The sequence below is a fragment of the Salmo salar genome, chromosome ssa25, assembly GCF_905237065.1.
Source record: "Salmo salar chromosome ssa25, Ssal_v3.1, whole genome shotgun sequence".
Taxonomy (NCBI): Eukaryota; Metazoa; Chordata; class Actinopteri; order Salmoniformes; family Salmonidae; genus Salmo; species Salmo salar.
The window spans coordinates 14,320,209-14,341,972 of record NC_059466.1 but is presented as its reverse complement, the minus strand read 5'-3'; the positions used below and the strand labels follow the sequence as shown (position 1 = coordinate 14,341,972).

General features: G+C 42.7%; 1 protein-coding gene across 6 annotated transcripts in view; it reads right to left on the bottom strand.

Moving 5' to 3' along the window:
• ubr3 (ubiquitin protein ligase E3 component n-recognin 3) overlaps window positions 1-21,764 on the bottom strand; it is a 48,622-nt gene that overhangs the window by 19,422 nt on the left and 7,436 nt on the right. For 4 of the 6 annotated variants that reach the window (XR_001324147.2, XM_014173238.2, XM_014173234.2 and 1 more), the window contains exons 14-26: window positions 18,705-18,833; window positions 18,553-18,605; window positions 14,041-14,174; window positions 13,827-13,912; window positions 13,275-13,416; window positions 11,659-11,755; window positions 10,267-10,411; window positions 10,008-10,112; window positions 9,436-9,612; window positions 9,129-9,161; window positions 4,463-4,908; window positions 3,050-3,138; window positions 509-658 (exon numbers count right to left, since the gene is read on the bottom strand). Coding sequence is in view for 5 of the 6 variants with exons in the window: in XM_014173238.2 (XP_014028713.2) it covers window positions 509-658; window positions 3,050-3,138; window positions 4,463-4,908; window positions 9,129-9,161; window positions 9,436-9,612; window positions 10,008-10,112; window positions 10,267-10,411; window positions 11,659-11,755; window positions 13,275-13,416; window positions 13,827-13,912; window positions 14,041-14,174; window positions 18,553-18,605; window positions 18,705-18,833 (1,786 nt within the window). In the remaining variant the exon portion in view is untranslated. The remainder of the gene's footprint in view (window positions 1-508; window positions 659-3,049; window positions 3,139-4,462; window positions 4,909-9,128; window positions 9,162-9,435; window positions 9,613-10,007; window positions 10,113-10,266; window positions 10,412-11,658; window positions 11,756-13,274; window positions 13,417-13,826; window positions 13,913-14,040; window positions 14,175-18,552; window positions 18,606-18,704; window positions 18,834-21,764) is intronic. The other 2 variants (XM_014173236.2, XM_014173237.2) reach the window with 1 other exon arrangement.

Here is a 21,764-nt window from a genome sequence, read left to right as displayed (position 1 = left end):
GTTTACATTGGCTTTTGAATGGGCGTAATATGAAATAGCAGGTGGCAGATCACATAAGGTGTTCTTTTGACCTTGAGGCGGCGAGCGGTCCCAAATCGCAACTAATTACTAATCAAACATGCCGTCTATTTTCATGACAGTGAATGATCCTGTCCGGCAGCACCGCGTAGAAAGGCAGTATGAAAACTCGGCCAGGGATCAACGCGAATGATAAATGAGCCAATTAAAACAACAGCTAACCTGCCTATTAAAATGTGATTTCCAATATGCTGGTGCTAAGCTACCATGAATAACAGTGTATCTTAACAGGCGAGGGCTGTGCTAAGGGGAAGTAGATTTTCATATATCAATGAAATACACTACCTTTAATTTGACTCCGTATTGCTAGTTCATTTGTAGGTGGTTGAAATTGAACAACAAATCAGGACAGTGGTAAGACAAAAGGCAGACGGTGTAGAACATTAATTCAGATGTGTGACACACTGAAGGGGATACAGTGCAATAGTACCTGAGGATGCCTGGAGGAGAACCACCAGGCCAGTGGGCCGGTCCTCAGTGGAAGGGCCACTCTGGCCACAGATCACACAGTCATAGAGGACCTCAGACTCCATCACCTCAGTGGCACCCAGGTCCATGGCTGCTTCAGCATCCGGGGATTCTGACAGACACAAAGGGTTACTCTTGGGTCTTCAATAAAACACTTGATTAATACCACATTCAAAAGCTTCATCAGAAATGCTGGAGATGTATCATATCTAGATAATATGTTGGAGCTGGTTAGCAATTTTGCATTCTTAACAGATTTTCTGATCAATTGACATTAAACTAACAGCGAGAAGACACATTGGAATAAGCGCTTGGAGCTCAGGGAAGATATGCAAGCAATGTGCAAAAAGAAAAAAAAAAGAAAAGAAAAAAAACTTTAGGATGGTAATGTGGTGTGAAACTCTGCAGTCTTTGGGGCCGGCTAAAACCGGGTGATAATAAAATGCCATTAGAGGTGGTCAACGGCAGATATGCTCACCTTCCTGCCTAGAAATAATACCATGCTCAATTACCTTGTTCTTTGCTAACTCAGAGCAAATCAATGACTAGTTCTACTAGAGTGAAGCAAACACGGGTCTCGACATTTCCACTTTGGCGAAAAAGCATGTATTTTTCCAAGGGCATTTTCTCAAATACAGCATGAGAAAGGGTGGGTAAAGAGGATAGACACTGACAAAAGCACAGGAGGCTTTCAGACAAACTTGTCACTGCATTAGTGCGCACATTACCACTCCACCTAATGTGCGCATTAGAGCACCACTCACTGTACTGGAAAGGAATACAAACGTCGGACTGTGCCTAGCATCAATGCTTCCAATAACCACACTTCAGCTCTCCGCTTCCTCTGTCCAAGGGATTGGCATGGCGCTAGAGATTAATTACCGATGTGAAATTAGTTTTAAAATGTTAAAGACCGTGTTCAATTTGAACAGTAAAGTTTGCGTAGAAATGTCAACCCGTGTTGGAATTGATTTATTGCTTCAGGGTGCAATATGATCTCAGGAGAGGTCAGTGTGTTCCAGGGGAAATAAACAGTTTGCATTAGATGCCAAAAGAACAGCTCAGGCCTCAGGCCCTCAGTATACACAGCACACACAGAGCTGGAGAAGGGCTAGGAGACAAGGACACTCGTGTTGCTATGCAGGACTACTGCCTTGCTAAGTTGCTATGCTATTTTTCTCTATGACACACACGTAAAATCCTACAGTCAATATTGTAGCGTGATTGTCGGTACAGCTATCTACAAACTCTATTTAAAAGCAGCACCGGGAGATTAACGCTTGAACAGATGCTCTTACTGTTGGACAAATTTGTCTGGTAAAAATTCCAGTGCAAATATTTATATTATCTGTGACCTTTGATTTAAATCTGTGAAACAAATGTAACCCATGAGAAGTAAAGACCATTCTTTATACTGATAAGATAGAAAACACAAGCTAAATCCGTTCAATAAATGTGGGTCAATGTCAGCAGGGACACCTACAAAAAAATTGTGAAAGTACTAACTCAAAACACAAGAGAGTCTCAGCTGTGGTAGACTTCAACAGTAGTGCACATTCTCCATGTATATTGTTAAACCATATAGCCAATACATTTAGTTGTATTACATCTTTTGACAAAATCAGAAAACGCAATTATCAATGAAGTTAAGCGCATCTCTCTGTCTGCCCCTAGTTTTGCCAATACGGTAGAGGTATGTGAGGTGGATGTTGTATATGTGAAACTAGTAGCCAGCCAGGCAGCAGTTAGCCTGAGGGAGATTAGAGACAATTCCCAAATGGCACCCTATTTAGTTTATAGTGCACTACTTTTGACCGGGACCAATAGGTGGTAAAAAGTAGTGCACTATATCGGGGAAAGGGTGCCATTTGGGATGTAGCCCTGCACACAAGGCGTCCTAGCCTGCTCAGCCGGAGGCCCATCCGTAGCCCTGTCTAAGTGCTCCCTCTGATCAGAGACCATTATTCATCCACTAATCACGCTGTGTCAGGGTGGTCCCTGTGAGTCCATCCCACTATTAGTGCTTTGATCCACAGTGCCCTCAACCAGCACGGCTCCAGTCTCAGAGGAGTGCTTTCCTCTCATTGCTCCTAACAGGCCTGGGGAAACCAGGGAGGCCTGAGGGCTGTGGCCAGTGTCACCTTGCCACATTGAAAAAAAATAAAAGCTGTATTTTTATATATATTTTTTTACTTTCCTTCAAGGACTATAATGGAACGTGTGCACAATACGTCCTCAACATGAGTGGAGTCCACTTGAAAGTTATAGAGAACCAGGCCCTGTATCCAAGTGCTAGAATATAATAGTGCACCATGTAACAAATCTGACAATACATTAGTACATCTAAAAGCTTGGAAAGGTTCTGAATAATCAACTTCCTGTGTATTAGACAAACTGACCAAACATTCAGAATAGTTAATAGATGAGGGAACAACATGAATAAGCTTTGAGAATGAGAAATGCTGCTGGACCAAACGGGGGGGGGGGGGTCATCACTCCTTACCGACATCCATGGCTGTTTCCATGAAACTCTTCTGTCTGGAGGCAAACTCAGCCAGTAGCTTCTGCTGTCTCTCTCGAGCTCTCTGACGCCTGAAAGACCAGGAAAAACTAAGCTTAGCATAGAAGACTACATAGAAAATTGTCATCGTGATAAGTCAGTCAAACCATTTTACGTAACTGTCAAAGTGTTGCATAGCGTGGAAAGTCTGAAACCGCCACACAAAAACAAATAAACATCCTATCGTGCTATTCAAATCAAAATGTACTTAAAATAGAGTGCCGAGGCATAGGGCCCAGACTACCATTATTTTGATGCAGGAGTAATGCCTATTCTCTACACACTGAAGGGGTTAACCCATCTCTATAGCAACAGCTTCTGCGGGTAAGTGGAAACGCTTGGTTTTATATAACACTGAAAGCCCTTCTCTCAATGACTAGCCATTAAATCACCACTACTCACCCACCAGTGCATTCTCATTTCCAGAGTGACTGTCTGCCCGTCACAGATGCTCGTTTTCCCCCCCTCAGACGCTACCATAAAGGCATACTATAAAGCCCTCAAACTGAACTCTGGACCTCGAAGACGGTTCCACTGCCTTTTTCCACTGTTCCCCTCTAAAATCAGGGACTGATTTAGACCTGGGACACCTGACGGGTGTAATTAATTATCAGGTAGAAAAGAAAACAAGCAGGCTCCAGACCTCGTCGGGGAGGAGTTGAATACCCGTGGTATAAAGTGTAAGATGAGCTTTGTAGCATTGGACACAGTACATACAAAGTAAGAGTCTGATTTAAATAAGGTTACAGTATGTGACTGGGTGCAGGGCTGGCAAGGTGATTATTTCCCTAATGTGGCTGACTGTAGCGTCTGTGCAGACTTCCAGAGAGCAGGGTTGAATGTAAATAGAGACTCCTAATAAGAGGACATAAACAAATGGTGACAGGAGTGCCACAGCTCAGTAATTCCCACTGACAGCTTCAGGGGCACAGACGGCCCGCCTGAGAAATGTGCAGCACCCCTTTCGGCTTCCTCTGCCATTGGCTGGCCCACAGTCGCCCTGGCACCACCACGAGCGAGAGATGCTACCTTTGTCTGCGGGTCTAGTCAACCCAAAAATAGGTCATCATGGAGTGCTTATAGCCCATTCCATCATCTTTAGTGGTGGAAATAGAATAAGGATGTGGCCGGTGAATGTGAGCGGAACTGCCAAATCCGGCTTCATCTTCATTTCAAAACAGACTCCACAGTGGGGTGAAGGGAGATTTACAGAATACAAATTCCCTCTGAACAACTTCAAAAGAGGGTCTCATTTCAAAGGCTAATAACCTTTTAACATTGTATTCATTTAATTAAAGTGGTACAGATAAGTTGTCGTTCATGGTTTTGCAAACAGGACGGGAGCCTGTAACAAACCTCTCGTCCTTATCCATGGTCTTCTTGTCAGTGGGGCTGTTCTTCTTGGGAGCGACGGGAGGAGAGACCTTCCCACAGATCTCCTGGATGCTGCGCTTGCTCTGGCGGCTGCGCGTGGCAGCCTTGGTGAGGATGCGCTCGATGGCGGTGATGCCATCCCCGTGGGCGTGGCTGTTGGTTTCCATATCCTCCAGCCAAGTGGCCGACAGAGAGTTCTGCTTGGCCGACAGCTTCTGGTGCAGCTTGATGAGCAGGGAAAGCATGCTCTCGCGGATCTCCAGGATCTCTGTGACCAGCTGGGGAGGCGTGCCGGGCGGGACCCAGCGTGTAGAGTTGCTCTTGGGCCTCACCACCTGGCTGGCCTCGGTGCTGCTGCGGTTGATGATCTCCTGGAACTTCCTCCTGCGCTCTGCCACCAGGCTGAACACCTGCGCCTCCCGGACGTTCTACAACAGCAGAAAAACACATCAGATCTCTCCAAGACACACACTTTCCCAAACCTGCAGTTCAAATAATGGCGCTCACTAAATACATGCAGATGATGTAAGCCGTTACATAACCAGCAAAAATACTGTAATCGGATCAGATACTTTTGAAAAAGTAGATTACTTTGAGCATTACTTTTGAATTCAGAAAGGCTGTAAACCAACAAAAAAAAGATTTAAAAAATAATAATAATAAAATAGATTTTTTTTTAAAGTTACGTTTGTTTCCTGCCTGAGCAAGTGACCACAAGTCAGCGACCACTATGATGACACACCAAATGCATTTTGATGGCTCGCGGGAAAAGAACAGGAATAGGCTTTTGTTGACTAAAGTCCAAGATAGGTCTTCCAAAGGTGCAACTAAGATTATACATCCAAGTTGAATAACCGATTGGAGATAAGGATGACAGCAGTGGTGTAGCCTACTGGTGATACAGATATCACTTATTATTGACATGTACATAGTGAAATTATGTGAATCACACTGCTGCTCTCTAATTTTGCTATTTGCGCCTTACGGATTGTGGACGGCTGTATATAAAATTTATGAGCGTATTTTAACCCAATAATGATTGAATTGAAGAAGTTTAAGCTACCCATCAAGCATGGTTTTTGTGACCAGCGTACAGCCAGTGAAAAAAATTGCACTTGCAACAGCTGCAATGTGGATCCCAGCCTATGGAATAAGGTAGTTCCTCCCTTCTAAAGTGTGTGGTATTGTGCTACACACTGTCAAATTATTTTAATAAGATGTTGGGGAGGGGGTCATATTTCATTACAAAAAAGTTGGCACACTTTAATAAAATAAAAGTCACACATAAAAATGTATTTCATATTTGAGATTCTTCAAAGCAGCCACCCTTTGCCTTGATGACAGCTTTCAACACTCTTGGCATTCTCCCAACCAGCTTCATGAGGAATGCATTTCAATTAACAGGTGTCCCTTGTTAAAAAGGTACATTAGTAGAATTTCTTTCGTTCTTAATGCTTTTGAGCCAATTAGTTGTGTTGTGACAAGGTAGGAGTGGTATACAGAAGAACTTTGAATGTTTCTTCAAGTGCAGTCGCAAAAACCATCAAGCGCTATGATGAAACTGGCTCTCATGAGGACCGCCACAGGAAAGGAAGACCAAGAGTTGCCTCTGCTGCAGAAGATAAGTTCTTTGGGGTTACCAGCCTCAGAAATTGCAGCCCAAATAAATGCTTCACAGAGTTCAAGTAACAGACATCAACAGTTCAGAGGAGACTGCATGAATTGGTCACCAAGGACACAAATAAGAAGAGACTTGCTTGGGCCAAGAAACACGAGCAATGGACATTAGACCGGTGGAAGTCGGTCCTTTGGCCTGATGAGTCCAAATTAGAGATATTTGGTTCCAACCCCTGTGTCTTTGTGAGACGCAGAGTAGGTGAACAGGTGATCTCCGCATGTGTGGTTCCCACCGTGAAGCACTGAGGTGGTGTGATGGTGCGTTGCTGGTGACACGGTCAGTGATTTATTTAGAATTCAAGGCACACTTAACCAGCATGGATACCACAGCATTCTGCAGCGATACACCATCCCATCTGGTTTGCACATAGCGGGACTATCATTTGTTTTCCAACAGGACAATGACCCAACACACCTCCAGGCTGTGTAAGGGCTATTTGACCAAGGAGTGATACATCAGATGATCTGGCCTACATAGTCACCCAACCTCAACCCAATTGAAATGGTTTGGGATAAGTTGGACTGCAGAGTGAAGGCGAGGCAGCCAACAACTGCTCAGCATGTGGGAAGTCCTTCAAGACTGTTGGAAAAGCATTCCAGGTGAAGCTGGTTGAGAGAATGCCAAGAGTGTGCAAAGCTGTCATCAAGGCAAAGAGGGGCTACGTTTGAGATTCTTCAATAAGATATATTTTGATTTGTTTAACACTTTTTGGTTCCTACATGATTCCATGTGTTATTTCATAGTTTTGATGTCTTCACTAGTATTCTACAATTTAGAAACAAGTAAAAATAAAGAAAACCCTTGAATGAGTAGGTGTTCTAAAACTTTTGACTGGTACATAAAGTATTCAGATCCCTTGAATTTTCCACATTGTTACGTTAGAGCCTTATTAAAAAAAATAAAAAAAAATAAAGTAAAACGAGATATAGATATATATAAAATAAACACTACCCCACAATGACAAAGCAAAAACTGGTTTAGGAATTTTAGCAAATGTATTAAAATAAAACTGAAATACCACCTAAGTATTCAGAACCCTTTCTCAGTACTTTGTTGAAGCACTTTTGTCAGCAATTACACCCTAGAGTCTTCTTGGGTATGACACTACAAGCTTGGCACACCTGTATTTGCGGAGTTTCTCCCATTCTTCTCTGCAGATCCTCTCAAGCTCTGTCACAGAGAGCTATTTTCAAGTCTCTCCAGAGATGTTCGATCAGGTTTAAGTCCGGGTTCTGGCTGGGCCACTCAAGGACATTGTCCAGAAGCCAGACTTGTCCAGAAGCCACTCTTGGCAGTGTGCTTAGGGTTGTTGTCCTGTTGGAAGGTGAACCTTCACCCCAGTCTGAGGTCCTGAGCACATTTGCATCATGGATCTCTGTACTTTGCTCGGTTCATCTTCCCCTCGATCCTGACTTGTCTCCCAGTCCCTGCCGCTGAAAACACCACCACAGCATGATGCTGCAACCACGCTTCACCTTAGGGATGGTGCCAGGGTTCCTCCAGACATGACGCTTGGCTTTTATGCCAAAGAGTTCAATCTTCGTTTCATCAGACCTCAGAATCTTATTTCTCATGGTCCGAGAGTGCTTTAGGTGCCGTTTGGCAAACTCCAAGCAGGCTGTCATTTGCCTTCTGAGGAGTGTCTTCCGTCTAGCCACTCTACTGTAAAGGCCTGATTGGTGGAGTGCTGCAGAAATGGTTGTCCTTCTGGAAGGTTCTTCCGTCTCCACAGAGGAACTCTGCAGCTCTGTCAGAGTGACCACCGGGTTGATGGTCACCTCCCTGACCAAGGCCCTTCTCCCCTGATTGCTCAGTTTGGCCAGGCGGCCAGCTCTAGAGTCTTGGTGGTTCCAAACTTCTTCCATTGAAGAATGATGGAGGCCACTGTTCATGGGGACCTTCAATACTGCAAACATTTTTTGATACCCTTCCCCAGATCTGTGCCTCGACACAATCTGGTCTCGGAGCTCTACGGACAATTCCTTCAATTCCACATAGGCCGTTTAAAACCAGAGAAGTTGGTTCTAAGGGGCAGTTGGTCTTTAACGAGAAGTAATCCAAACGTTATGTTACTGATTACAATTTGACAGGTAACTAGTAACAGATTACATTTAGAAAGTAACTTACCCAACACTGCACAGCAAACATATCAAAGTCACATTAAACACCCCTTCAAAAAAAAAAAAAAATCTGCTGACTTTTCAAGAGAAGCTCAGAACGCTAGTTCATATGCTGAGAGAAAATTCAACCCCCTAACTTTAAAAATTAAAAAATGTTTAAAACGCTTGTGATGACCTACCCAGACAAAGGACCGGAGCACTGTTAAAAAAACATACATCATACAGCCCAGTCGGAGCGCCACCAATCAAAGTCACATGCAGTTGAATAGCATTTACCCAGACTCACATTATACTGAACAAAAATATTAAAAAACGCAATAATTTCAAAGATTTGGCTGAGTTACAGTTCATGTAAGGAAATCAGTCAATTGAAATAAATTCATTAGGCCCCAATCTATGGATATCACATGCCTGGGCAGGGGCACATACCTGGGCAGGGGCACATGACTGGGCAGGGGCACATGACTGGGCAGGGGCACATGACTGGGCAGGGGCACAGCATTTGTGAGAAATAAGCTTTGTGCACATATGGAATATTTCTGGGATCTTTTATTTCAGCTCATGAAACACAGGACCAACACTTCCCATGTTGCGTTTATATTTTTGTTCAGTGTAGTTTCAGCAGTCAAGAGGGAAACCCCATCAGAGCACTCTAAACAAACCAAGGCAGAGTGCAACCTCAATGACTAAAAATCATAAGACACACAAATATAACAGAGGAGAGAATAACCTAGTCATGAGGTTTTTCACACAACAGTCAGAACAGAACACACTGCAAGGCCCTGAGGAAATCAACCTGGTCTTCCTCTTCTTAATATGACCAAACAAACACTCCAATGCAAACAGCTACCTCTCTCCAATTCCCTGTCAGACGCCTGGAATTCTGTGGGGCAAAAGTACGGCAAACCAACATACGTAAAATGCTTCTAAAACATGACCCGCTAAATAGCAACCTCTCCGCATCAGGACGAGGATGTGACAGGCTACATAATACAAAAATAACCAATATACCAAACGCATTGAATGAACATTATACCTTATCTACCCTGAGGCAAGCAATTCTGAGCCCACTCTGAACAGGAAATGTAGTATGAATACATGAGTAGTGGCAGTACCACCCGGTGTGCAGGCAGGGTAGAGACAGATGTTTATCTGACCTGGCCGAAGTTGGATGCCTCAGCGCTGGTGCTGGGAGGGGGATCTTTCTCCCTCTTCACCTCGGGGGCAGTCTCAGGCACCCTCACCCTCACGTAGTTGATGACATGGTGCAGGTTGGACAGGAGGTTGGTGCCTGGGAACCAGCTGTCATGGCAGTGCTCCTCAATGCAAGGCTCCTAGTCACAGTACATGAGACAGATTAATGTGAAGAACACCTTGTAGGTCCCTTAATACTAAAACAAAATAACACATTGAGAGCTTGGGACTATAAAAAGGTTCCATCTGCAAAATAAATGATTGAGATAATTGGTTTTAAATTTCTGAACCTTCATTGGTTTTAAAAACAGTGTGAACTATTTTTATCTAGTAGTATTCTTTTGAACTTAACATGAATTGGGGTATTTAGAGTACCATATTAGGTAGAACATTGACAAGAACAAGGCTGTCAATAACACAACTTTGACAAAAATGCAGATAGAACCTAAACTCGACATGTTATCAATGTCTTTTTTTTAATGTTGTCTTCGAGCGGCTAAAGGACAGATAGTGATCAAGCCAGTATACATCTTACCTCATCCTCCTTGTCCTCTTGAACCTGGTTGTCCAAGCCCAGCTCAATCAGGTAGAGCACCATGCACAGAACATGCTCAGACATGTTGGAGTGATCCAGCCAGATCTAAAACAAAACATTATAGTTCTGCCAAATTCAATCATAGGGCAATCTCACCATCAGTTATATCAAACAATTACATTTTGATGGACAGGTGTTTCTTTGCATGACAAATGAAGCAATGAATAATATGACTGAAGAGAGCAGTTGGAAAGGTGACCTTGTACAGCAGAGTGAAGATGACAATGTGAAGAGTCTTGCAGTGCAACAGTCTGTCCAGGCCTTTGTAACATGGGTGCAGAGGAGTCCGCTCTTTGTATGGCGGCCATGGATTCCCTGTCGTGTGCATCCCGGACTGTTTCAAGCTGGGTACAACAACAAATCAGGTCAATTCCATGCAGTAATAGTCAATTGAAAATAATATTCAATAGATATCCATTCAACATCACAAACGCATAGGTAATAATGTGACACTAAACAATCTAGAGTAATTTACCACACAAAATCTTTCAGTGTATGCAATGGAACAGCCAATCGGCTGAAAGTGTCACACTATTAGCCATGACAGGATTGTGGTTATATAAAACGTGGCCTGGCTGACAGGCAATCCATCATATTCAAAGAGTGTGAACCAGTAACATAAGCCCGATGTTACGGACTGAGTTGTGGGAAATAGCAGCTTCAATATGCTTCAAGAGGGAAATAAGCTATCGTGTGGTCATGACATCAGGTTTACTACATTCCGTACCAGAATGGTTTCTTTCAACGTGATGAAATGATCGAAAAATACCAAAACAGAAATCAAAATCAGTATTTCTTGTTCAACATTGATAGAATTGCTTGGATTTCTAAATTGCCTTTGTTCAATATAGCCTACATTTGGTTTTGAAGAAATCATAGAGGAAGAAAAGCACTTAAATCCATTACCCATGTATGCTTTGCTTGCCCTTTAACTGCTATTTCAAATGAAGAAATGCTGCCAGGAGGACACTTCTGTACATTTAGTTACTTCACATCTTAAAGAGATCTTCAGGAAATTAACCTAACACTATCTCCTTCACCCCAACCATCACATTTGTCTTCGGAGACATCCAACCTAAATCTAACAAGGGAAGGATTTCCTCAATTCTATTACAATTTGCCTTGAAATATTGATTTTACTCGACAGAGAACTAATTGGAACCAACCCTATCACTATGTTGGCCTAACCCCGCTTTTCATTATATTGGTCTAAACCCCCTCTTTCCTCCATTGTTGGCCTAAAACCCCTCTTCATGTTGGTCTAACCACTCTTCATTGTTGGCCTAATCCCCTTCTTCACTGTTCGCCTAACCACTCTCTTCAAGGGCAGGTGGGAACAGCGACCCTCTAACATTCAGCAGGGCATGACATCCACCCACTCAGTTTGGCATGGCTGTTCAAACATTACCATCCGAACTGTAGAACTGAACGAACCAGAACTAAATAAAAAAGACACTAAATGTACTGTTGAAATACATATGTATTCATAAATAACCATTCAAAAACCTAACTATTCACATGCTTTGAAAAAAATAAAAATAAACCATTCACTTCCAGGTGGAGGCGATGAGCTTAGTGACCGTTCACTTACAATGCTGAGTATCTGTCCATTGCTGACTGGACATCACGACGATAGACTGTTCTGAGAACCACCATGATGGGGTCAAACTCCTTCTCCCACACCTCCTCTGGAAAACAGAAAGAAATCCTTTAGGAACACCTGCTTAAAAAAAAAAAAGTCACTGACATACAATTCATTCTTTATTTTCTACTGAGCTATCAGAAAGTGGTGTTAGGCTGCAACCCAAGTGGAATGTGCAATGACAGTGAATGTGGAGTTGCAAAGACAATCTGATGGCTCCAATGACAAAACTAAACGCTGTTCTGATTGCTACCAACCAACAGAAGAATCATATCAGCAGAGAATGGCCTCATAAAACAGATCGTATAGGAGGTGAGGTCTCCATTAGAAATACCAATTTAAACTGGAAATTGGGCCAAAATGGCTCAAACTACAAAGTCACAGGGCTGATATTAGGATAGGACACCTAATGAGACAAATCCTGATCTGATATCATAAACGCACAATGCTTTATAAGAGCCATTGACTTGAAAATACACAGGTCTCTGCAGGCAATGCCCTATATTTGGTAACAGGGGAGACAAAGCGTATAGATGTAACTGCCTGAAGGGCATCACAAAAACAAAGTCTTCCAGATGGATCTTGTTTTGATTTAGTCTTGTGAATTGTGCAAGGCCCTAGTTCTGTATGGGTAGAACTATAGTCAACTGTGGTGCATGAGTGCCCTCTCAAGGCAGACTGGTGAAAAAGCACCTGTGATTACCGTAAATTCCGGACTATAAGCCGCAACTTTTTTCCCAGGCTTTGAACCTCGCGGCTTAAACAATGACGCGGCTAATATATGGATTTTTCCCGCTTTCCATTTTTTTTATATATTTTTTTAAAACACATTCTGTGACGTGCTCAGTTTTTTGGCGGCATGAAGCTTTCATTAGACCAATGAAATTGCCGAACGGGTTAAGGTCAAACAACTTTTTTGTTTACTGTTTAGATTAAATCGAGCGCTCTCAAACTTCCCATCATTCTGATTACGGTAGTCATTTTGTCACCCTCATCATGGCAAAGACACGGAGAAATGCATATGATGCAGCTTTCAAGTTGAAGGCGATTGATCTGGCTGTTGGAAAAGGAAATAGAGCTGCTGCATGGGAGCTTGGTCTTAATGAGTCGATGATAAGACGTTGGAAACAGCAGCGTGAGGAATTTACTCAGTGCAAAGCCGTGTTTCGTTAAAGCCTGTGTAAAGTTCATTTGTTTCAATGTACCGGTAGGCACATGCGGCTTATAGACATGTGCGGCTTATTTATGTTCAAAATAATAGCGATTTTTTTAAATTCAGTGGGTGCGGCTTATATTCAGGTGCGCTTAATAGTCCGGAAATTACGGTATGTTCAAATGGAAAACAATAGGCTTGGTTATGATCCAACAAAGCGTTTGGACAGCATTAGTCACACACCGTAGCAAAACTTTTGCACTGTATTAAAATGTTTTACAAAAAAAAAAAAAAAAAGGAAAATGAGTTAATCGGACAAACTCCGGGAGGTCCCTCCCTGTTAAGTTCCATTTGCTTCCATTCTGTAGCTAGTGAATTCACACCAGGCCATGAGATAAAAGGGACAACTTACCTTTAGGTGTGTACATGCCCTGCTGCATGGAACCCCCAGGTTCAAACACAGGGGCCTTGAAGTCAGCCACAGCAGACAGCATCTCCTCAAAGCTGCAGCTTCCCGGGACGATCCCACTCTTGGGGTTGGGATTCTCAGGAATCTGAATATTCACTTAAGGAAAGTACGCACCTAGGCAAATGTGCAGCATAGTAAATGTGACCCCAAAAATAAAAAATGCAAAGACTGTTGTCTGTGTGTTAAAATATGCAATTTTACATCAATTAAACCAGTCAATCAGATTCACATGTAATAACAGGGGGAAGGTCTGGTGAAAACAAGGTGTTATTGGTGCTTTTTCCAATTTGTGGAACAGGGACAACACATTCTAGCAAGGGAACAAACAAGGGTGTTCAGAAAAAGTTACCACTGACAACCACTGACACTACAATATCCGGAGACTAAAAAGCCAACTACAAACTCAATGAGAATCAAAGAGAAAATACTGACCACGGGTTTGGATATTCAATTCATTCTACTGTGAATTAGAGGCTGATAAAGCAGTGAGGATACAAGGTCCAACAGTGAACTGTGGGTGCGGTCGTTCATGCACAGTTGGGAGACCATCTCGGCTCTGAGAATCTCATCATCTGCCATGCCTATCAATGAGAGGGAGAAATACTCATTCATGCATCTACGGATAACGCCAATATAGTCAGGATGATACAAATCTTCCAATTGCTGTTCATGTACAATTTCCTTCTCCCCTGAATTCATCTGCACCTACCCAAGTGAATGCGAAGACTGGACAAGATGACAAGAAACGTCAAGGCTCCCTCCAGCATTGGCCTCTCCTGCTCACCGTCCAGTACTGCATTCTGGTGCACAGAGGCCATGGTCAAGAGGTCCACCACTTTGAATCTGTATATGAAATACATGTCACTGATAGAGCTGTTGCGGTGACCGTATTCCCAGCACACAGGTAGTAATGACCGCAGTCAAATTCCACGTGACACGGCCATCTCCTCGTATACACTCTGGACATGCGTTGGTAGTACCCAACTCGCTAACGACCTGGTATTCAGGGCTCTATTGTCTCCCTAACACCAATGCAAATACAATCGAAAAGCAAACATTTACCATCAAAACTGTATCATGCTTTTTAAATCTCACCGTTAGGCTACATTTTTTTTGGACCTCACTGTGATAATTTGAAGTAAGAAGTTCAACAAAAGGTTGAAACAGAAGAAAACATGGCCATTGTGGATGTTGTTTCAAAGCCAAAACAAAATGGATGTTGTTTCAAAGACAAACCACGAAATGGACAGCACTAAGGTGATGATTAATTCAAAGCATTTAAGACATGACATGTAGAACACACATAGGCATAAGCTATGAGTCCAAGCCAGAAAAAATAAAAACTGAATTAATAATTGTGCCGTTATACAATACATAGCCTAAGATTCAAGATGTCTGGTCTAGCCTACAGTCCAAAATTAAACAAATTCTAGTAAATCGCCTTTGAGTGTGGACTGTATTATTATAATACACACACTGGATGGACTGGTTACCTTATGCTACACTCCAAACGTTGGGAGAGAACATATAGGCCTAGGCAATGCCGTTGGTTCATTGATTGGGCAGGGCAGCTTATAGAGTTACATGCTGACCACACCGCTTGCGTCACGTGCGTTGCAAAACAAAATGTACACATACATGTTATTCAATCAAAGCACCCAAAATACTCGTGAGTGTCTGCATAGCCAGGTGCTAAAATAGAACTTGGTTCTATTTGTGATGCTATAAGTGCCATCTCATTGGTTTTTAGGAACATAAACTTATGTGGGTGATTGAAAGATGAACTGAGGTCCACACTCCAGGCCAGTTGGTGGTGGTAATGCACCTTAAAGTTGGTTGCCAACCGCCATAAAGTCCAAAGAAGAAGAAGAAGAAGCCTGAAGGAGGAAACACTACTAGAAGCGAATTCAGTTTACCCTTTTATCTGTGGATTAATCGTCAGAGTAGAGGACCTTGTGCATTTCAGGTAAAATAACAAAATCAACATGTGGGTGATGGCAGACGCGCGAGCGGTCTAGTCAACATGTTACCCTACAATTATAGTGAATTTGTATTGATTTTGAATAGCCAAGTAATTGGCTGACATCACCTTAAACTACAGAATCTCAAAACCGTGCGTTTCCATCTCCTCCCCTTTCTCGAGCACACAGAGATAGGGGCTATCAACAGTTGAATTGTTTTGTTGTGAAAACATGTTAGTTATTGATGTTCCCGAACAGATTTCACTTTGTTTCACAAATTAAGCACTCGGTAGCTGCAGGAACATGGTTGGAGATCCCATGGCATACAGAGTTTGAGCAGAATGCAGGCTGTATGCTCCTTAAACAGTGGTTGATGCATGAAGTGAAATACGTGTTCTTATAAGCCCAGACATGTCTATGTGCAATCGTGTGAAAGTTGATGGTTGCCACTAAAAAGAGGATCCCAGCAGCTACTATATTTAGGCCTACCTGGTATGGTTTAAACTGCAGGAAAGTGGCCTCCATTCGTTATTCGAGTACATACAGAAAACGTATTATTCCCCCTGCTCCTACCATTTAATAAATGGGCCATTCTGCATCATGCAACCCATATGTTTTGATTTAAGACATTAAGATTTGTATCATTCACATCAACATTTTCTAATTTCTAAAATCTAGCGTATAGGACCTGTTTCAAATGATCACTTTTACGCTCAACAAAGCCACTTCAAATGAAAACTCACTCCTGAATGGAAAAAAATATCCTTTCTATTTTATTCAGCTAAATTCAATTATTCTTACAATAAAAACAAAATAATGGCACAGGACTTATAAGCATTATCTTGTCAGCTAAAAGAACTAGCTTACAGCCTATTGCATGGCACATAGCCAGATAACATACAGTAGGGCGACTCATTCGGTTATTCTGAAATATATTTTATTCATGTCACAATGTTTCTTTAGACCTGCCTAAAATAAATAATGGATTTATTGTGATGGGGTATATTAAATAGATTTAGACGTTCCGAAGGCGTGCATCAGCAGCTTGGAGATGCTAATTAACGGTCAATTACCGTTCAACTGGTCAGGATGCACCATTGAGAGCATCCTGACCAGTTGCATCACCGCCTGGTATGGCAACTGCTCGGCATCTGACCGTAAGGCGCTACAGAGGGTAGTGCAAACGGCCCAGTACATCACTGAGGCCAAGCTTCCTGCCATCCTGGACCTACAGCTGAAGTCAGAAGTTTATATACACTTAGGTTGGAGTCATTAAAACTCGTTTTTCAACCACTCATCAAATTGTTAACAAACTATAGTTTTCGCAAATCAGTTAGATCATCTACTTTGTGCATGACAAGTAATTATTCCAACAATTGTTTACAGACAGATTATTTCACTTATAATTCATTCACTGTATCACAATTCCAGTGGGTCAGAAGTTTACATACACTAAGTTGACTGTGCCTTTAAACAGCTTGGAAAATTCCAGAAAATGTCATGGCTTTAGAAGCTTCTGATAGGCTAATTGACATCATTTGAGTCAATTGGAGGTGTACCAGTGGATGCATTTCAAGGCCAACCTTCAAACTCAGTGCCTCTTTGCTTGACATCATGGAATACCAAAAGAAATCAGCCAAGACCTTAGAAAAAAAAATTGTAGACCACAAGTCTAGTTCATCCTTGGGAGCAATTTCCAAATGCCTGAAGGTACCACATTCATCTGTACAAACAACAGTACGCAAGTATAAACACCATGGGATCACGCAGCCGTCATACTGATCAGGAAGGAGACGCGTTCTGTCTCCTAGAGATGAACGTACTTTGGTGCGAAAAGTGCAAATCAATCCCAGAACAACAGCAAAGGACCTTGTGAAGATGCTGGAGGAAACAGGTACAAAAGTATCTATATCCACAGTAAAACGAGTCCTATATCGACATAACCTGAAAGGCCACTCAGCAAGGAAGAAGCCATTGCTCCAAAACCGCCATAAAAAAGCCAAACTACGGTTTGCAACTGCACATGATGACAAAGATCGTACTTTTTGGAGAAATGTCCTCTTGTCTGATGAAACAAAAATAGAACTGTTTGGCCATTGTTATGTTCGGAGGAAAAAGGGGGGAGGCTTGAAAGCCGAAGAACACCATCCCAACCGCGAAGCACGGGGTGCTTTGCTGCAGGAGGGACTGGTGCACTTCACAAAATAGATGGCATCATGAGGAGAGGAAAATTGTGTGGATATATTGAAGCAACATCAGTCAGGAAGTTAAAGCTTGGTCGCAAATGGGTCTTCCAAAATGGACAATGACCCCAAGCATACTTCCAAAGTTGTGGCAAAATGGCTTAAGGACAACAAAGTCAAGGTATTGGAGTGGCCATCACAAAGCCCTGACCTCAATCCTTCAAAAAATGTGTGGGCAGAACGGAAAAAGCATGTGCGAGCAAGAAGGCCTAGAAACCTGACTCAGTTACACCAGCTCTGTCAGGAGGAATGGGCCAAAATTCACCCAACTTATTGTGGGAAGCTACCCTAAACATTTGACCCAAGTTAAACAATTTAAAGCCAATGCTACCAAATACTAATTGAGTGTATGTAAACTTCTGACCCACTGGGAATGTGATGAAAGAAATAAAAGCTGAAATAAATCACTCTACTATTATTATGACATTTCACATTCTTAAAATAAAGTGGTGATCCTAACTGACCTAAAACAGGGAATTTTTACTAGGATTAAATGTCAGGAATTGTGAAAAACGGAGTTTAAATGCATTTGGCTAAGGTGTATGTAAACTTCCGACTTCAAATGTATATAATAGGCGGTGTCAGGGACAAAATTGCCAGAGACTCAAGTCACCCAAGTTATAGATCGTTTTCTCTGCTATCGCACGGCAAGCGGTATTGGAGTCTAGGACCAAAAGGCTCCTCAACAGCTTCTACCCCCAAGCCATTAGACTGCTAAACAATTCATAAAAATCGCCACCGGACAATTCTTCTTGAACGGCACTGTTGGTTAAGGGCTTGTAAGTAAGCATTTCACGGTAAAGTCTACACTTGTTGTATTCGGCGCATGTGGCAAATAAAGTTTGATTTGAATTTGCATGACAATAACCGGCTGACAAAATGTCCTGACCGCCACAGCCCTAGTTACTGCTATTAAATTCTGTTTTGTTACATCTTGACTTTCAAAACTGGAGTTGTCAATCAAGTTCAGCGAAAAATGACAAACTGCAAGGACTTTTACAACAGCTCAGACTATACCTCTCGAACACTGAAGAGATGAAGTAGTCGGGATCAAGCCTTGACGCACACACCTGTCGACAGATTAGGAAGAAAAATTATACAATGGAGTATATGGCATTCATAACAGTCCATAATGTTGTGATCACCAGGAGTAGGTAAGTAGTCTTTACCTGGAGCAGAAAGATGTCTGGATCGATCATGGAGTTGCAGAAGTGAGACTGCACGTAGGTCATAGCCTGTCCTTTGATCTGGAGACCATTTCTTACCCACATGTTACTGTGAATCTCTGATAGGCTCGCCTACAAGAAAACACAAACATAAAATGCCGGCCTTTTGAGAATGTGACTACAGCTAAGCGCTCAACACCATAGTCCCCTTGGGACTGGACACCTCCCTCTGCAACTGGATCCGGGACTTCCTGATGGGCCGACCCCAGGTGGTGAGGGTAGGCAACACCAGCTCAGCCACGCTGACCCTCAACACTGGGGCCCCACAGGGGTGTGCTTAGTCCCATTCTGTAGTCCCTGTTCACCCACAAATGTGCGACTCCAACACAATCAAGTTAGCTGACAACAGTGTTAGGCCTGATCACCAGCGACAATGAGACAGCCAACAGGACAACAACCTCTCCCTCAAACTCTTCCCAGTGGAGCAGGTCGAGAGCGTCAAGTTCCTCAGTGTCCAAATCACTAAGGACTTAACATGGTGCACACACACACGTCGTGAAGGAGATTGAAAAGATTTTGAATGGGCCCTCATTTCTACAGCTGCACCATTGACAGCATCTTGACTGGCTGCATCACGGCTTGGTATGGCAACCGCACCGCCCTCGATTGCATGGCGCTACAGAGAGTGGCGTGGACAGCCCAGCAAATGTTTCTATCCGCCCCATGGCAAAATGTGTATTATTGCAGCAAACTTACTTTACAAATGCTACATGTTCTCTATGCTCCATGGCAAAATTGCAGGAAATGAACTAAACGTTTTTTTATTCTCTCCGTTGTCAAGAGGGGAGCCGCTAAAATGTTTTGCTTGCAAGGTTGTAGGTGTCCAACAGAATTTCACTTAGGGACCCCAAAAAGCTAGGGCCAACTGACTGCATGCATGGTAATGAACGTGTGTATGTGGACTCTCAAGCCACTGCGGCCCCTCATGACAAGTTCAGATTGTGGCCCCCACTCCTATCAAAGTTTCCCATCCCTGCTGTGCAAAGTACATTGAACACACTGTCATGACTGTGTCCAAACGATCAGGTTACAGTGGATCAGCTCTACAGTGCTCCCTCTCCTTGGTGAGGATCAAAGATAGCCAGACCCATGGCGGCGGGGGGGGGGGGTTGTGACTTAACCGGATCATAAATACCTTGCAGAAAAATGTATAACAAGATAACTCTGAAATTGTACATGTTTTAGTGATCAGGTTTGATACTAAATGTTGTAAAAAATTTAAAAATAAAAAAAAAAGATTAAAGTATAAGAATACTTTTGAAAAGATAGAAATGTGATTTTAGCCTTCTAAATGAGATAATGGCTTTTCATATAAACCTGGGCCAAGTCAATAACCCTGCCCACATGAGCACAGACATGGTTCCATCATGTTGACACAGCCTTTCTGACCAGTGTACTTAAAAAGGACTCATAGCTAAACGTACAAGGCCAGACAGCGTGGAGCGGTGGCTACGCGGCTGGAAATGGTTAAAATGTACAAGACCAGAAAATAGTAAGACCGTCTGAAACTCTCGAAGAGTGACAAAGGTGAAGACTAGATTAAAACATGCAGTCTGCAGCTCTGCATGTAAAGTAGTCTAGGACAATTGCCCAAGAAGATGGACAGACAAATTCCTCTCACCATCATAGGTACCTCTGAGGTATCTATTCTAACGAACATAGGGAAACACAGATCCCTTTGAACACCACGTGGTACACACCTGATGTACCCAGTCTAACAAGGACATTGTGACCTTTGGTGGACAAACAGAGACTTACATTTAACCACTTCCCATAGACGGATCGAGTTCAACAGAAACATCCACACGTAAATACAGTTGAAGTCGGAAGTTTACATACACCTTAGCCGAATTCATTTAAACTCAGTATAAACATTTAATCCTAGTAAAAGTTCCCTGTCTAAGGTCTGTTAGGATCACCACTATTTTAAGAATGTGAAATGTCAGAATAATTTCAGCTTTTATTTCTTTCATCACATTCCCAGTGGGTCAGAAATGTACATACCAAATACTAATTGAGTGTAGCATTGCCTTTAAATTGTTTAATTTGGGTCAAATGTTTAGGGTAGCTTTCCACAAGTTGGGTGAATTTTGGCCCATTCCTCCTGACAGAGCTGGTGTAACCGAGTCAGGTTTGTAGGCCTCCTTGCTCGCACATGCTTTTTCAGTTCCGCTCACAAGTTTTCTATAGGATTGAGGTCAGGGCTTTGTGATGGCCACTCCAATACCTTGACTTTGTTGTCCTTAAGCCATTTTGCCACTACTTTGGAAGTATGCTTGGGTCATTGTCCATTTGGAAGACCCATTTGCAACCAAGCTTTAACTTCCTGACTGATGTCTTGAGATGTTGCTTCAATATATCCACATAATTTCCCTCCTCATGATGCCATCTATTCTGTGAAGTGCACTCCTGCAGAAAAGCACCCCAACAACATGATGCTGCCACCCCCGTGCTTCGCGGTTGGGATGGTGTTCTTCGGCTTGCAAGCCTTCCTTTTTCCTCCAAACATAACGATGGTCATTATGGCCAAACAGTTCTATTTTTGTATCATCAGACCAGAGGACATTTCTCCAAAAAGTACAATCTTTGTCCCCATGTGCAGTTGCAAACCGTAGTCTGGCTTTTTTTAATGGCGGTTTTGGAGCAGTGGCTTCTTCCTTGCTGAGTGGCCTTTCAGGTTATGTCGATATGGGACTCGTTTTACTGTGGATATAGATACTTTTGTACCCGTTTCCTCCAGCATCTTCACAAGGTCCTTTGCTGTTGTTCTGGGATTGATTTGCACTTCTCGCACCAAATTACGTTCATCTCTAGGAGACAGAACGCGTCTCCTTCCTGATCCCATGGTGTTTATACTTGCGTACTATTGTTTGTACAGATGAATGTGGTACCTTCAGGTATTTGGAAATTGCTCCCAAGGATGAACCAGCAACTTTTTCTGAAGTCTTAGATGATTTATTTTGATTTTTCCATGATGTCAAGCAAAGAGGCACTGAGTTTGAA